Source organism: Mustela erminea, chromosome 1, assembly GCF_009829155.1.
Source record: "Mustela erminea isolate mMusErm1 chromosome 1, mMusErm1.Pri, whole genome shotgun sequence".
NCBI classification, from domain to species: domain Eukaryota; kingdom Metazoa; phylum Chordata; class Mammalia; order Carnivora; family Mustelidae; genus Mustela; species Mustela erminea.
In genome coordinates this window covers 43795965-43814035 of record NC_045614.1, presented here as the reverse complement: position 1 = coordinate 43814035, position 18071 = coordinate 43795965, and the positions used below count along the sequence as shown (strand labels likewise).

The following is an 18071-nucleotide window of genomic DNA, read 5'->3' as shown; positions in this document are numbered from 1 at the left end:
ACAGTTCAAGAGTGAAGTTGTATGGTGAAGTGGGAAGGTCAACATTTCCTGACTCTACCTTTTTCCTTTCCTCCACTCCTCCATCTCATAGCAAGCTGAGCCAGAAATGGAGTGTGGATCTTAAGCAACATTTTGAGTGGCATATCCCTCTAAAAAATGCAGGCCAAATGGGGCACCTGGGTGGCTCAGTGGGTTAAGCCTCTGCCTTTGGCTCAGATCATGATCTCAGGGTCCCGGGATCAAGCCCCACATCGGGCGCTCTGCTCAGTGGGGAGCCTCCTTCTCCCTCTCTCTCTGCCTGCCTCTCTGCCTACTTGTGATCTCTATCTGTCAAATAAATAAATAAAACCCTTTAAAAAGTCCAGGCCAAGTTATAACTTATCACCCATCTGTTTTCTGTTTTTTTGTTTTTAAGAATTTGTTTATTTATTTGACAGACAGAGGGATCACAAGTAGGCAGAGAGGCAGGCAGAGAGAGAGGGGGAAGCAGGCTCCCCGCTGAGCAGAGAGCCCGATGTGGGGCCCGATCCTAGGACCTCGAGATCATGACCTGAGCCGAAGGCAGAGGCTTTAACCCACTGGGCCACCCAGGCGCCCCCACCCATCTGTTTTGATGCATGGCATGTGTGTGCGGGTACAGGTATGGGTGTGTGTGGTAAGAGGGGACGAGACAGAGAGAGTGAGCAAGCAAAGGACAAAACAAGGGAAGGAAAGGTAGCAAAGATTTATACTTTGTTGGTTCAGATGAAGGACATATATAATTGACATGATTGTCCAGCTATTACTCTTTCAACATTTCTGTAGGTTTGAATTCTTAAGAAAAAAAAAAAAAAGTAAACATAAATAAAATTTGGAAATCCGATATGTGAGCAATTCAAAGCCTATACTGATCAACTAAGTTTTCTTCTTGTCTGCTCCTCTTTTCGACTCCACAACTGACCCTCTTTGTTGCTCACTCTTATACTGCCATCCGTATGAGACAGAGAGAAAAGGAATGAACTGCAGAGCTGAGAATTGTAGACCCTCTGAGGTACCTCTTTCTAGTCCCATCAATCCCACTAACTCAAACACTGGTTAGACAAAAAGATAACAGAATTTGTATTTTGGGTTCAAATAATTCAGTGTTCATTGCCTAAATGCAAAGCTTACTGCTAAATGTTTTTTATGTGTATTATCCACCCCATACTTTCAAATAAACATAAAAGGCAGAGATCATTATAACACCTTTTAGATGAGTATATGGAAATTCATAGAGGTTAAGAAGTATGTTTGCTAACAGACAACTCTTGAGAATATTGTGAATTGAATCTGTCTTCACTGGTTTCACAAGCAGTTAGCTTAATCATTTATTTAAAAGTTTCTAAGTTCAGAACTTAAAATCAGGTGGGACTAGGTTTGACTTGCCCTTGCATTCTCAACAGGAGCTTGAAATTGAACAGGTTACTTATTCAGTCTGAGCCTCAGTATTCTCATATATAATGAAAATATGATATACCCTGAATAATTATGAGGATTATACATAGATAGAATATATACATAAAATCTAACTTCTTACTTATAAATGTTTAACAAATGGAATTTATTTACATAAGACTCTTGAGAACCAGGCTCAATAGTTTTCAAAGTTATTTATCATGTAAGAGTATATTTTAAATTACAGGAATCCATATTTCCCGATGCCAAATATGATAGAATCAGCTATAAATATTCTTTTCAGATGCTATCTTTCATTGGTCTTTTTAAGTAAATTGTCTAGTTCTCAGAGTATTTTGCAGACATTTTATGTTTTTTTACAAACTTTAATTTCAGAGAAAGCTTGAAAATGGTGAAAGTTCATCATATCTTAAAAGGCTGTGACAGAAAGTCCCCATTTGTCACTTTCTTAAGCATGATTTAATCAGTAATTATTTATTGGACAAACACTATAGGACCAATACTGTATGAAAATAAAATACAGCCTCTTAAAAACCTGAAAAATGAGTAACTTGAGAAATGTAACTTAAAGAACTACAAAATTTCAAGTATAGAAAGGAACTTAAAGAAATTTCGTAACCAGCATTGTTTGGATGCTCAGTCTGTTTGAAAAAGGGACAAGCTAGGGAGAGATAGGTAGGGAGCTATGTGATCAGGTTCGTGGAAATCCCTAAAATGCATTGGTGTGAGGAACAAGAGAGAAGGGAACGTACCATACCACCCTGCCCTAAGGGTGGGGACGGGGGTGGGAGGGGCGGCTTTTTTAATGACATTCACCTGTGTCCAACAAAGAATAAACAGACCCTAAAAAGAAGTAAGCCATTAAAGATGTTATCGCTAGTCCTGCTTACACAAAAATGCTGTCAGTATTAAAAAGATTTACGTTCCCTGGTCAGCTTTCAATAAAAGAGCAACCTTCAAAGCCCTCAGCCCAAAGCTACTGTGACCCTCCTCACTCCTGGGAGCTTTATTCCCCCTCTGTATCCTTGCTTAATAAAATTCTGTTGTTCCACTCACTTTTCTTTGTCAGTGAGACTCATTCTTGGACTCTGTGAGACAAGAACCTAGCTCTCCCACTTCATTTTTACTTAATAACAAAATGGGAACTTTTCAAAATGTTTTTCACGTCTTGGAACGCAAATTACTTTTCCTAAATGTGATGACCACTCTGGAAAGAGACTCTGTATTTATAAGTAAACCCTCAAATTTGATAGGGTCGAGTTGCTTACTATTCAAAATATGTTTTATAGGAATGAAGAATCATCATTACCTGGAGGCATGTTAGAAATGGAGAAATCGAGCCTCACCTCAGACCTCCAGAATCCCAATTTAACAATGTCCCCAGGTAATTCATATGCACACAGTTTAAAAACACACATCTAGTCTATCTATGTCTTCGTTACTTGAGTACTAGTATTTAGAGGCATAAAAATGAAGTCTGAATATAGCCCAAAGGCTAAGAGATGTCTGCATATTGTATGCAAAATTGCAAATATTTGGCTGGCTTCAAAGCATTCCAAACCTGTTGGCTGATAAACACTTAACTGAGTAAAACATAGTGCCTCCACTTCCAGGGCAGGTTTTGCTCAATTCTAATGATTCACTATGAACAATGGCCTTTAATTAGTTTTATTTTGGAAATCTGCAGTGCAGGTTTTTTCATTTGTGAGAACTGCTGATTAATTAAGCAAGAGGACACTCCAGGCAATATATTTCTGGATGTAGGATGAGATGGAGTGAAGGATATGTTGGAGATTTCGTGACTTGTTCACCATCTTATACAAGTACATATATTCCTCAGCAAGATGCTGCCCAAATGGGACTCGTTATGCTCAAACTAGAGGAAACATCAGCACGTTTAGGGGAGAACTGCAGGTCCAATCATTTTCAGAGTATTAGGCATGTTTGTTTAAATTCCAATCAGAAAGCTCCACTTTTGCCCAGCATTTGAAATCTATTTGGTAATTTACCTTACAGCAATGTTTGAATAACAAAAAGGTTAAAAAAAAATTAAGCAACCAGAAACAAAACAAAACCAAACAAAACAAAAAACCTTACTTTCCAAGGGCAAAGCATTCCAGTTTTACAGATGAATCCTTTGCAGCTTGTATAGTTTCAGGAAAACGCACTTCAATCTTTGGTTCATATTCCCCCATCACACCTGTTAAATATCAAAAGAGCTAGCAGCATTTCTGGAGAATAGAAGTTTTCTGTGAAGTAAATGCTTCATTAACCAAAAACTGATTATTTTGTACTTCAATTAACAACATTTTCATAGACTTAAATGAGTGATAGAGGGCAAAGAAACTACATGATGCTATTTAAGGAATTAGTTGATTTTCTTCTTGCTTAAAAAAGCAATATCTAAGATATATCAGAGTGTCAGAATAGAGGCATCCCAAATTTCCCTATATTCCACATTAGGATCTTACAAAGAATTTGTCTTCCAATTAAGAAATGAATGCACCTAGATTCTAAAATGTTTCTGAATTATCAAGAACATTTCTTCTCTAGAGATATCCAGATCTATTACGCCTTCATGGAACTCACTGGGGCAGATCTGTTCAGGAATAAGGAAATTTTCATTAACACTGTAGGAGGTCTCTTAATAGAAAATAACAGTATTTCTGCAACAAAATCTATAAATTAATAAAAATAATTGAAATAAAGACATAAATATTCTCATGTCAGTTCACTAAGGATTTACTGCTAAATGAGTTTGCTGTTCACTTATAAAGTGTTTTTTATAGTTTTAAATTTTTATAGTTTTAAATTTTTTAACAAGGAATTGTGGATATGGGCTAAGAATAAGACAATAGTCTAATGTATATAAATATGTTACCTACCAGAGGTGGAACAGAAATATATCCCTAGGCTATCCTCATTAACTTAATTAATGAAATAAGTGGCAAATCAAGATTCCTCAAAAAACTGATTTTTTTTTTTTTAACTTATAAACCAAATGCCAGAGTAATCCATTCCAAAGGTAAATGATTTACTGGTGGCCAGTACAACTGCACAGAAGATGAAATTTACAAAATATGTATCAAATAAAAATACTTGATTTTTAAGACCTGATCATTCCAAACATTCAAAGAAGCTATGGTTGACGTGGTACAGAGTACTAGTTCAGTGAACTAGTTAAATTTTCTATATCCTATTTTCTTGACATCTGATTTTTCTTGAGTGTCTACTTTTAGAAGAGGTTTGATATTTCTTATATTAATACTATTAACATTAATATAGTATAATTCTTCTGATCTGTTTTCACTGTGTATGCACTAAAGATAACAGAGGGGATAGAACAATGAAGGACTTAAGAAGGGGAGAAGGAGAAACTAAAAGTAGACCAGGAAAAGGAAAAATATCTAGGAATTTCTATGCATATTATTGGCTTATGAGCACTTTCTTTCATGAACAGAGTATTCACTGGAGGAGAGAAATTGGACTTATGAATAAATCTAGTGGTTGCTGAATTCTGAACTAAGACTATCCAAGTGTATTTGGGTGGTTAGTGATTATAAAAGCTCTGTCGTAAGAACTCCCTGAATGGAGCTAGTTCCATAATTCTGTTAGCCATCATTAGCATTATGTTCTTGCTCTTAAAATCCTCAGAGAGAAGAAAACTCTATGAGGTACTACATTTCTAGTCCAGATCTGATCATAAAATGCATCAACAGGTTTTCTATCTTTACATTTACCACTGTGAATATTTAATTAAAGAATCGACTAGAGGATTATTCTACTTCGATGACTTCCCTAGGTTTTCTAGTTCTCTAAATCTTGTGCCAGCTATGTCTTGACTAAACTACAAAACTCATCAGAGACCAATTTGAATTATGTTCCTTGGAGGAATATAATTAGCATGAATAGTGTTTCATTCCTCTTTGGAGTGCTTATAATTAATGTTTGCTTGCTTTGCTTTCCTTGGATGTGAATTTTTTTCCCCATTTTGCCAGCCAGGTAAATAAAGGGTGAACAAAAAAGACAACTATGGAAAAGGAAGAGGCATTAAAGAAAGGCTGCATCATATGCTCATTGAAAACAATATTACTCCATTAAGAAGTTTGGCAGCACCCACACGTGCACACACACACGCCTATTCCCTCAAACAAACTTTTTTATATAAAATGTTCCTTAAGCAAGGAAAGGATCTGTTCCAATGCCAGTGAAGAAATGGCATGATATACCCAGAGTCATATAAACTATACCATGTAAGTGAATTATAGAACTTGCTATTATATTTTTTTTACAGTATCTGATTTCCATCATATTTGTAAATTGAACCTCAACTCATTGATGATGTGGCTCCTCTGAACCAGAGGGAAGCTGAAAGCTCAACAGATGTCCCCAGGCCTCAGAAGCGAAAGTATATTCCCAAGATAGCTCATCATCTTACCATCAGTGCGCTGCACTAATGGAGTGGGCGGTCCTTGAACACTTCTCTGTGCTTCTTTGTTTGTTATGAAGCAAGTGTAGTTGCCCACATCTGATGGTTCCACTTTGGCAATGTATAAGTTTCCTGTCTCTTGGGATACAAACCGCCTGTTGTCCTCTTGAACATATAAGGGGTTATCATTGAAGGTCCATGCATAAGATAAGTCTGGGGAACAGAAAAAATAAGCATTATCCTTACTGTATTCATTCTTATCTAGAAGTTCTGTGCCCTCTTCTCCATAATTAGAATAAAATTGTGCCCCAGTTGATGCCTGCTGTCCTAGTATAATTGTAATATTCCCTTATATTCAAATTTGGATGATACATGACATAGTCATTCTGCCCATCACTGGCTTTGTGTATTTAGGGGTGCAATGAGGGCATGCCAAGAGAATAAGTGGATAAATGTATTAAGAACAGCTGTAACATATATAAAATATCACGGGGTTAAAATGCACATGTATTTCTCCAGTAATGCTCACATTAAAACAGTTCTCTCAATATGCAGTCCAAAGGATGTCCATACTAAACTGTTTTGTGTCTGATTTCGTTTAACATGGATTTTTTTAATGTTCACCTATGTTGTGTATCAGGTACTTCTTTGCTTTTTATTGCTGGTAATATTCCATTTTATAAATATACCACAATTTGTTCAGCCACTTTCTTGTTGATAAGCATTTTGATTGTTTCCAGCTTGGGACCATTAGTGGTATTAGTGGAAATGACTATCTGTTGACATTTTCATTTCTCTTGGATAAGGCCCTAGGAGTGAGAAATAAGGTAGACCGATGTATGTTTAACTTTATAAGAAACCACAAAAGAATTTTTCATAGTTGTTGTACCTGCTGACCTCTCCACGAAAAATATATGAGAGTTATAGTTACTCCATATTTTGTACAAATAACATGTCAGTTTAAAAAAAAATTTAGCCAGAAATCTTCGACCAGAGACAAATATTCTTGTGGATTAAGGTTTTTAAGTGTGGTACTATCTGAAGACTAAGAAATTGTATGTATCATGGAAACAAGGTAGAACTGAACTTACTTCTAGGGAAATGGAAGACTATAACTGGAACTCCTGGGACTCCAAAGTAAGTGAAATGCACAGAGGCTGGGGGTGAAGAAGGGAAATACACAGGTGGAAAACACCTTCACGTACAGATGAACTCAGAAATCACACAGTAGGAAATCACAGCTCATAGAATAACAGTCGAAGCAACTAGGGGCCCCTAGTTCAGGCAGAGGCTATGGGTCATATTTGTCATCTGCACTTTTATTAAAAATGGGTGCAGAAGAAAGATATGATAGACCCCAAAATGACTAATTATTTCTGATACATCCTAGCAATCTACCTCAGGTGGAAGCAGACTATCAGAAACATTTTTCACTAACTCTACAGTATTTAAATTCTCTAAAGGATGAGGAGGCAATACAGATCAATAGCTATTCTGACCTTAAATTTGATCTATATAGAAAAACTTATGAGGAAGTGGGGATGTTGCCATCTTTATCATCTCTTTCACATAGGGAAAAATAAAGCACAGACAGTACGCTTAGGGAACAGATTTTAGAAAGCACAAAAGGAGAGAAGGAAGGGAAGAGGGAGAAAGAAAAAGAGTGAGTCTACAAACAGACCATTAATAGTGCTGAGGAGCTAAAGTATTACATTCTAACAACAATTCATAAGTTATTTTAGTGAAAATGAATTCACCTATATTGACAGAACTCTGATATAATTCTCAGGAAAGAAGAAAATAGGAGAGGATGATATGTCAGAGAACAATCAACAAAAATGCCACTTACATGTAGAATGTGAAAATGTACAAAGTGGCATTAAACCTATAAAAGTAGTGTTCAGTTAGAAAAAAAAAAAACAAGATGTATGGTAATGTGAAAAGCATGCTGCAAATCAAGGTGGTTAATGCTGTGTATATGTATGTGTATGTATGTGTGTGTATGCATCTGTGTGTCTTTATACAAATTATTAAATTTAACAACCTAGAAACGTATATAGAGGTTTTCTTAGGGTGAGGGAAAAATTTTTATTCTCTACATAGTATGTTTCTGTCACATTATAATTTTTAACTACTATGTATTATTTGTGTAAATGGGAAAAAAAAAAAAACAGGATGGGAATAGTGTCAGGAAAACCAAACACTAGAATGATTTACAACTTGTGAAACAATATAATGAATAATATTTTTCATTCTTACTTTGAACTGTTCAGACTGGAGTATTATGTTTTATTCAGAGCACATTATAATCACTAAGGAAGCTTGTTAAAATACAGATAGCTAAACCTATTCCTAGCAATTTGGTTTCCATATATCTGAGTGAAGTATCATGGAATCTGTATTTTTAACACCCTATGAATGGCTCATGTAGCTGAATTGGAATATTATGTTTAGAGCACACTTTACCAAAAGGGGAATTCAAATTCTCAAGTTTATCAAGAGGCAGATAACCAATACAGCAAAGACCAGAAGTTATGTCACAAAAGAAAATGATAAAAACTTAGATTTTTACCCTGGGGGCAGGGTGAAGAATAATTGAGCAGTCTTCATAGATCTGAACTGCTGTCATGTGCATAAAGGGTTAAAAAGAGCCCTTCCTATTGATGCCCAGGAGGCAAAAATAGGACTTTGGTTGTTGGAGGTTACAGAAAGCCCTATGGGCCTTAGTATCAGGAAGACCAACCTAAACTTCAGAGCTGTAACAGAGGTGATTTGTGAGGTAATGAGCTCTCTATCATTAGAGATGGCCAAGCAGAAGATGGATGAGCTATGTTTGAGACATTGCAAAAATATTTATTTTTGCAATGAATGGGAAGTTAAACCTGTTTCTATGAACAGTCTACTCTACCCTCAACATTCCTTTGCTCTTAAGAGTCTAATGCTCTTAGATCAAGTATGCATAAATAAAATTCACTTTTTATTTTTGAAAATACGCTTTGACATTCTCATCCTGTTCCAGGGTATTGAAACTTCATTGCTTTTGCAAGTCCCTACTGGAGTCTTTTATCATTTCATGTGGTCTCTTGCTTCTAAGTTTCCTTACTGATGTCCTTTGCTGCCTCACTTCTAAGCCTGTTACTCTGTCTCCACCAAAGAGATGCTCAAAGGGTTTTTGTTTGAAAGTGAGAGGTATCTAGATAGTAAATTTTTCTTCAGTATATAGAGGAGGAAAAAATGTAGTTCAGATTCCCTTGTTGTCAGTGACTCCTCATCTTTTGAACCTTTTGTGAAATAAAGACAATCTTGAGCAAATTCCCAGGGCCATGTCTCAGTTTAGGGATCTTTTTTCAGTGCTGATTTGGGAAGAAAAATAAGCTCCAGCTCTCTGAAATCCAAGGTTAACCCTTCTCACTGAGAAATTACAGGTTGCCATTAATGCCTAAGAAATCTTCCTATTCTTTACCCTACAATCTTGAGAACTGAGACTGTAATTTTCATTTCTCCCTTGGTGAATTCATTTTCACCTTAGTTGCTAAAACTTTCTGATCTAGTCCTTCTCTAAGAGTGGAACATTTAAAAGCTGCCAGAAGAAAATGGTCCAGATATAAGGAATATTACATAAAGAATAATAAAGAAAAAAATGAGTACTTCTATTTCATACTTGTTTCATCATCCCCAAGTTTTGTTTTATGAAGCTAATTGGCTATTGATAATATGCGCATTTAATAGGAGAAGGTACTAGAGCTAGGAATAGAAAAGTAATTCTCCAAAATCACATTGTTTGCATGTAGAAGGGGGAGGACTTGAACCTAGATTTTTCAGATGCCAAATCCTTTGCTCTTTTCCTAATACCATCTTTCTTCTTTTCTATTATTTATAACTGACCCTTTTCTTCTATGTCAATATGATCCCTGTGGAACATTCTTCCTTACTCTCAGACTTCCTTCCAAACACCCAAATTCTGTGCGTATCAAAGCCTACTCAGAACTAGGACAACTTTTCCTGATCATCCGTCCCCTTCCTGCCATCAGCACTGTGTGTCCTGTGTTCAATTTCCTCAGAATCTTATAGAATGAAAGGTCAATCTGTCATTTCAATTACTTCAATGTGTTTATAGCTACTATTAGCAGGGAATAGAATGTATTTGTCAAACCATTACGAAATAATTCTTTTCTCCAAAATGGCCTCACCAGGGGACAGATCTTCAAACCTCAGTGTGCATAACAATCACTTAAAAGACTTGGTAAAACACAAACTGCTGGGTTCTACACTCCCAATTTCTCCTTCAGTAGATCTGGGAAGGAGCCAAAGAATTTACATCATTAACAAATTATCTGGGGATGGTAATACTGGTGGGTCCTGGAACACTTCTTTGAAAATCACTAATGTAATGGTACTTCTCAATCTCCTCTGCATAACCATACCAGAAAGGGAAATGGCTCAGAGTTTGATAAAATGGTGGCCATCTTGTATATTTCTCTTTAGGTGGTATGTGGGACCCTGAACAAAAGGATATTCCTTAGTTCATAGATGCATGGCATGTCTGGGATGGAAGGGACCTAATGATCTCTCAGCCCAATCTTCTCATTTTATAGATGAGTAAACAGAGGTGAAGACGGCAGCAGCTCTGTTACTAGAATCCAGGTACCCCTATGTGCTCCTCTGTGAACTGATGAATGTGTTCACCTGCAAGCCCTTCCTGTCACTGTATTTTTCATCCTTCCCTTCTCCCTTCTCCCCATGGGCTCCTATTCCCATCCCAAATAGTCAGGCTGAGTGGGGGCTTTTATCTATTTTGTTCCATCATCAGCTACTGTCATGCTTAATCTGTGTATTTTTAATGGGGAAAGAAAAAAAAAAAAACTACCTTACAAATTGGAAGTTTAAAATTCTTCCCATTTGGCTTTTCTTAATTAAATGTATAATTCATGAGCCACTTAAGTTGAAACCATTGAATTTTTAAAATATTTTCTCCACCATCTATGACATTTATCTGTTATTAATGATTGTGATGCATTTTCCCTATGATGATTCAGCAGTAACATTAGAACTGAATGATAATTGGTCTTTCCTGAAGCATTGCCTGTAGTTTCACATTGACACCATCCTCTACAATTTTAATGTTATTAGGAATGGCAGATCTGCAGTAAGCAACTGAAGACTCTATCTGCTGCTCTCTCAAGCATACAACAAATCCTATTTTCCCTAGAGCATGACTGTGTTTTGACATCTTTTATAGCCCTATATCTTGCACTGTAATATTTAAAGTACAGACACAAGAGATATATGCAATTGTACCCATTATATCGGACATAATTTTTATTACAGAGGAAGTATCCCACGTGAAAGAGACCAGTCGTGATAAACACTGACACTGAGAACTTCTATTGGCTCCGTAAAACAGGCCTCAAAATGGGTAGCATGTTTCTAGAAGTAGAAAATAAATGAGAAGAATAAAGAATCTGAAGCGTAGTGCTCAGATTTAGTGGATAAATCTCCCCTTTGGAATATTCTGGAATGAGTGTACTTTACTGCAAACCTTGTGCAGAGCTCTAGGGTTAAATGTGACTGCCTGCCGGGTGGTAAATCATGGTTATGCTAGCTCAGTGGCAAAGACCTAATCCAAGAAAAATAATTCCTTTTCTGGAATTGAAGTCATTGATATTGGTGTTGAGCAAGTTTATGATGTAACCCAGAACACTGCCCTGACACCTTTACAACCACTCCGATTTCTGTTCCCATTTGTTCCACAATTACTGCTTAACCACCTAGATTTTATTAGATCCCTTTTGATTTACACATCTCCTGTTCAGAATCATGGAGATAGCTGCATTTGTGGCCTACAAACAACAACTAAGGAAAGGCCCTCTGAGTTCCTGCTATTGCTAGCTTACAAAGAACTCTAGGGCTGCATGCGTACCAGTACTTCCTACCTGGAGAAGGAATGAAAACACAGGCAGCTTCTGAATGAACTTCTAAGAAACCTCCAGTTTTAAGGAAGACTGGGTAAGCCATGGGAGGCAATTACAGAAGGACTACACTTCCTTTGTTCCTCTCAATTCCCATCCTCTACAGGTGAGCTAGATATAAAGAATGTTAAGTGAGGGCTCATTCCAGTGGTTCTCAACCAAGGATGATTTTGCCTGAGAGGGGATATTTGGCAATGTCTGGAGATGTTTTCCTTCTCCCTATTGGGAGAGGGGGTGCTATTGCATCAAATGGGCACAGGCCAGGGATGTTGCTAAACATTTTGGCCACACAGAGGACAAACCCCATAACAAAGAATTACCTCACTGTAAATTGTCAAGAGTGTTGATGTTGAGAAAACCTGGGCTATGCAAATGGAAATAGACTGTAACATGAGAATTCTGTTTGATGTGCTAGCAAGCAAGGGAAAACATTTTTACCGGGAAAGAATAAGATTGTGGAAGTAGAAGAGGAAAGGTGGAGCCCAGGACCTAGGAAAATGAACTATGGGACTCTGGTCAGCTACATGATCTTTCTGGTTCTAATACAGTACACTTATATTAGATAAATCAATTTACGTCTCTAGGTGGTCTTTACATATTCTCTAATACAGATACACTTGCTGTTTCCATTTATACTTGATTTAGCAATTATTTTCTGTTGTGGGCCAGATTATGCCAGAACAAATTAGATAGCAGAATAAATGCAGTGGTATTTAAACCCAAGATACGTCTTCTTGGTCAAGTTAACACTAACTTCTTTAACACAATTACTTAATTTATAGAGTGGAGAAATTTTCTTTGATAGCATTAAGGCACATAAGATGCTGAACTGAGAGTCCAGCATATAGGAAGCATTTGTTACCTTATCCAATCATGTGGCATTAAATACTATTTATATGGTGATTAAAAAAAAAGAGAGAGAGAGAGAGAAGAGAGAGACAATGGTCTCCAAAAAGAGTCACTCTCCTAAGTGCCATGTCCACCAACCAAAACTTAACACCAAACACAATTCTACTTTCAACCTCTCCCAGAAATGTGACCCTTAACCAGTTAATTTGGAATTACCTGGTTAGCAGGTCTCCTTCTATCAGGTGAGCAACCTACCTGACAGACCTTACCCATCCTCCAGACTAAGGTGACCTTGCCTGAAACAATCTATTCTTTGCTGGAACAACTTCCTTATCTTGCCTTTTTCTGCCTATAAAAGTCTTTAATTTTGAACCTCTTCAGGATTCCTTTCCACTTTTTTAAAGATTTTATTTATTTGTCAGAGAGAGAGAGAGCACACACAAGCAGGGGGAGGGGCAGGCAGAGGGAGAAGCAGGCTCCGTGTTAAGCAAGAAGCCAAATGTGGGACTTGATCCCAGGACCTTGGGATCATGACCTGAGCAGAAGGCAGACTCTTAACCAACTGAGCCACCCAGGCATCCCATGGGTTCCTTTCCATTTGTAAGGTGATATGTTGCCCAATTCATCAATCATTGAATAATGCCAATTAGACCTTTAAAATTATTCAGTTAAATTTTGTATTTTTAATAATGGTAACTACCAATATTAGTTCTCCAAACCAGAACTTTCCCCCAGATATATAAATCTAGTTGCCTACGCAAAATTTTCATCGTTCTATCTAACAGATATCTGAACATTAAAATGTCCCAAAACAAATTCCTGATTTCCTCCATTCCAAAACCTGCTCTCCTGTTATTGGTATCAACCCAATAAATGGCACCGCTTTCTTCCACTTGCTCAACCTAAAACCACTTCTCTCTTTCTCTTTACACTCTACATCTAATCTTTCAGGAAATCATCTCAGCTATACCTTCTAAATATATACTGAAGATGGTTACTTGTTCACCTGTCTGCTGCTATCATCCTGCTTCAAGCCATATTACTTCTCCCCTGAGTCACTGTAATCACCTTTAACTCCTTATATTATTGCCCCTTTAGGTCTACTCAGAGTAAACTTTTTAAACTGGAACTCAGAGAAGGCACGTCAGTCTTTTGCTCACTACCACACAATGCATTCTAATCTCACTCCCACTAAAAATCAGAGGCTCCATAGTATCTTTTAGGTAGTGCTTACAACCTCAAGTATGCTCCTGTTTGCTCACCTTTCTTTATCCACACTGGTTTCATTGCTTTTCTTCCAACGTGCCAGACACAGCCCTACTGCCGAGACCTTTGTACATGCTGTTACCTCTGTGCAAACTGCCTTTGCTCAATGTCTCACTCTCATTCTTTTAGTTCTCTCCTCAAATGCTAACAACACCTTCTTTGGCCTCAGAATATACACTGGCAACACCCACTATTTCTTACCCCATTTAGTTTACTCCCTAGCTTTTATTACCATCTGCCTCATTTTTATATTGTTTATTTTAAGATTCATGAAGGTAAAGACTTTGTCACATTACTCTCCACTATATCCTTAAAAGGAGTGGCACTTAGTATGTACACAATAAATATTTGTTGAGTAGATATATAGTACAAGTTCAGTAATGATGGTTGTTACTATTATACCAATAGACAACTGTTCTGCTATCTGCCTTTTACATATTGAAGCAACCTCAAAGTACACACACTGCTGATCTGAACAACAACAACAAAAACTAATTGGTGGGGCACCTGGGTGGCTCAGTGAGTTAAACCCTCTGCCTTCGGCTCAGGTCATGATCTCAGGGTCCTGGGATCAAGCCCCACAGGGAAGCAGGGAACCTGCTTCCCTTCCTCTCTCTCTGCCTGCCTCTCTGTCTACTTGTAATCTCTGTCAAATAAATAAATAAAATCTTAAAAAAAAATTATTGGAAAGAAGGGCATATGAAATTTAGCACTTTTTCTCAATTTAACTTTCCTCTTTATTCTTTAACACAATTTGGAGTTTTTGCTGGAATGATTTTCCATTTCTGTTGAATTGTCAATGTTTTTATTGATGGAAATACAAATGCTGGGCTCAAACAACAGTGCTATCTTCCTACCACAGACATAGACATCCAAACGACTGGCATAAATTCAATTGTTCTACCAACCTAAGAGTTATATCTTTGAAGACAATGGAATATTTCCTCTATAACAAATTGTTTAAACCTATGATTTTTATGAGCCCAGGATTGAGAGTTTTATATCCAGACAATAAAGGGAAAGAATCTGCTTTACTTTAGATATGGTGAAACTATTATTTCACAGTGGAGGTGATCTTACTTATTTTAGACAACATGTATCATTTCTTCACTCTGCCATTTTTAAAGAAAATTTCATGTGAATCTTGGCTAACTCACTGCACCCATGAAAATCTATTGACAACTTATTTTCATATGGAACCTACAGCCTTGGCTTCAAGAGTTTCATGTCCATTAGAAAAATTAACAGTCTGATATTTTTCTTTCAGTGCTGTTGCAAATGACTTATGCAGAATCTCTGTTACCAGTGACCAGTGCTCTTAATCAAAGCTCATCCTGGAGGTGAGTGAAAACCCATGGTAGAAAGACCTCTCTGCATGGCAGTTCCAAGTCTACCTCCAGGCTCAGTGACCCCCCAAATGAATAAATAAAATAAATAGTGTATTGCCTCTTACTGTCACATAAACCCGGATGTAGAGAAGAGAGCTTAGAATCGTCCAGAGACCTAGCAGAGGAAAGGAAGACTTTACTTAGTGGACTACCAAATTTTACCTTTGCCAAGCACCAAGAGGCTAACTAGGAGACTTGTATTTTTCTGACATGGGTATCCAAATTAAGGATAATAACTATAATAGACAATAGAAGGGATTGCTGGAGATTGTGTGGAGATAAGTCATAGACTACTGTTAAGAGACTTTAGGAGAGGGGCGCCTGGGTGGCTCAGTGGGTTAAGCTGCTGCGTTCGGCTCAGGTCATGATCTTGGGGTCCTGGGATCGAGTCCCACATTGGGCTCTCTGCTCAGCGGGGAGCCTGCTTCCTTCTCTCTCTGCCTGCCTCTCTGCCTACTTGTGATCTCTCTCTGTCAAATAAATAAATAAAATCTTTAAAAAAAAAGAATAGACTTTAGGAGAAAGGAAAGTGATGTCTAAGAGGGAAAAAAGGGTTTCAATCAGATGTGCATTGTAGCACTCTCTGTATTCTCCAGACAAAACTTTCAGTAAAACTTATATTTCTCTGTAATATTTTAGAATTATATTTTTAGGAAGATGGAAACAAGGACTTAATCTGGCTTTACTGGCATTCAGTCACATTCATGGGGTTTATCTCTAGTTAAGCAATAGGATTAAGGAAGCAAATATACGTTTCTCCTCAGAGTATAGGGAATAGTTCTGGTTTTATGACCAAATATCACATTTATAAGAGATAAAGCAGAATGTGCCAGTTTTGTGTTCTGGAATTATTGCCTGGGTTTCTTTTCTTTTTCACTATGAGTACTTTCCTCTAGAATAAGCTTTATCTGTAAATCCTCTCTTTCTAGAAGGATAGCACATTTGTGGTTACTTTAAAAATTAGGTAGGAAACATCCATGAGAAAGCTATTCTGGATTCAGATCTCCTTTGGTCTCTTCAGGAAAAAAAAATAATAAAGGACATCCATAAAACAGCATCTGTTCAGTTTGGCTTATGTTGATTACTCTACTTCACTGAGTTGTCACTAATCATTTCTATGGGAAATCCATCTACACACTTTTTTCTTTTGTTTTGTTCCTGGAGCTATTATCCCCACCCCCCCGGGTAAATTTACAGGATTCAATGTAGTTGATAATTTTTCTTACTCGCCCATAGTTCTTGTTTTTTGATTTTTGGTTTTTGTTTTATAAAACACACTAAAATGTATATGATAGGCCTGCCTTGTTAAGAAGTGTTTTCCTTTTTTTTTTTTTTTTTGTGATGATACTAGAGAGAAAATATAAAGAACTCACAATGTTCTGATAATATCAAGTTTAATATAATTTCTCCCTTGCCCTAGCTAAAGAGATTTGAACTATCAGAGGGAATTGATGTGAGGGATATTCTTTGCTGCTGGCTCTGAAGATGAAGGGAGACATATGGTAAGAAATGTGGGCATCCACTAGACGATGACAGTGGCCCTTGACATCTGGGCAGCAAGGAATAGGGGACCTTAATACTACAATATCAAGGAGCCAAATTTAGCCAACAACTTGAGAGAGCTTGGAAGTGGATTCTTCCTTAGACTTCCCAGAAGAGAATGCCACCTGGTCATGACTTTGATTTTATCCTTGTAAGAGTCTGAGTAGAGAGACCAATCACATCATCCTTTGGCTTCTGATATATAGACCTGTGTGTTAATAAATGGGTGTTGCTTGAAGCTACTAAGTTTAAGGTAGATTGTTATATACTAAAGAAATATATAGATAGATACACATACATATATTCACACACAAATACATATGCATATATACATACGTGTGTGTGTGTGTGTATATACATATATGCACTAATCCAGAAAAAAAATCACAAAGACAGAAATGTCTATGTGTAAATTTGGCTCACTTTAAACCAGCTGTCCACTAATCCAGTTTGAAGGTTATCCAACCAATATGTTTCTCTGCATTCTTGACGTCTTTCTTGGCACAATTCACTTTCACAGGAAGGTGAGAATGGAAAAGGAAGAATAAGGCATTGTTTTAAATGAGCCGGTTAAAAACACTCATAGAACTCTTAGCAAACCCAGGAGGTGTAAGAGTGTTTAAATTGATAAACAATCTGAGGTTTCACTATTAACTACAGAGCTTTCTCTACAAAGGCATTTTTTTTTTTTTAAAGTCAGAAATTCCTGCTTTGGAATCTTGCCTTCATTTACTAACTGAAAACTGATCTACTTAGTTTATCTGAGTCTTGGTTTCCTCATTTTAAATTTATTGGTCTTAATTATTGGAATACTGGGAAGGAGAAAATAAATGGAAACTCTAATAGGGCTTGCTCATGATAATAATTCAATAACTGGTAGCCATTGTCACTATTATTAATACTTTCTCCTTCTAACTAATTGATGACTATTTGTATAACTGAGTCAAAGGGCGTCTGTCAATATTCCCCATAGTTTTGATCTGGGACAGAAGAACAATATTTCAGCATTTCTGCCCTTGTGGAGATGAGGAAGTCCATGACACAGCCTAGAGCTCTCTGGATAAAAATTCTGTAATACCTGGATATACCCAAATACCTAAAAATAGTTGGATGAAGTCAATATTGACAAATACCCTTGGGATCCTGCTAAAACATTCCATATGATATAATCAAATTTGGCATCAGACAAGTTTG

The 18071-nt window shown here is 37.0% G+C and overlaps 1 protein-coding gene across 1 annotated transcript in view; it reads right to left on the bottom strand.

The window, feature by feature from the left end:
• Nucleotides 1-18071, bottom strand: part of LOC116579765 (contactin-6-like) — a 298551-nt gene that overhangs the window by 101529 nt on the left and 178951 nt on the right. Inside the window, 2 exon segments of the mRNA XM_032325481.1 lie at nt 3532-3634; nt 5873-6076. Coding sequence (XP_032181372.1) covers nt 3532-3634; nt 5873-6076 — 307 coding nt within the window.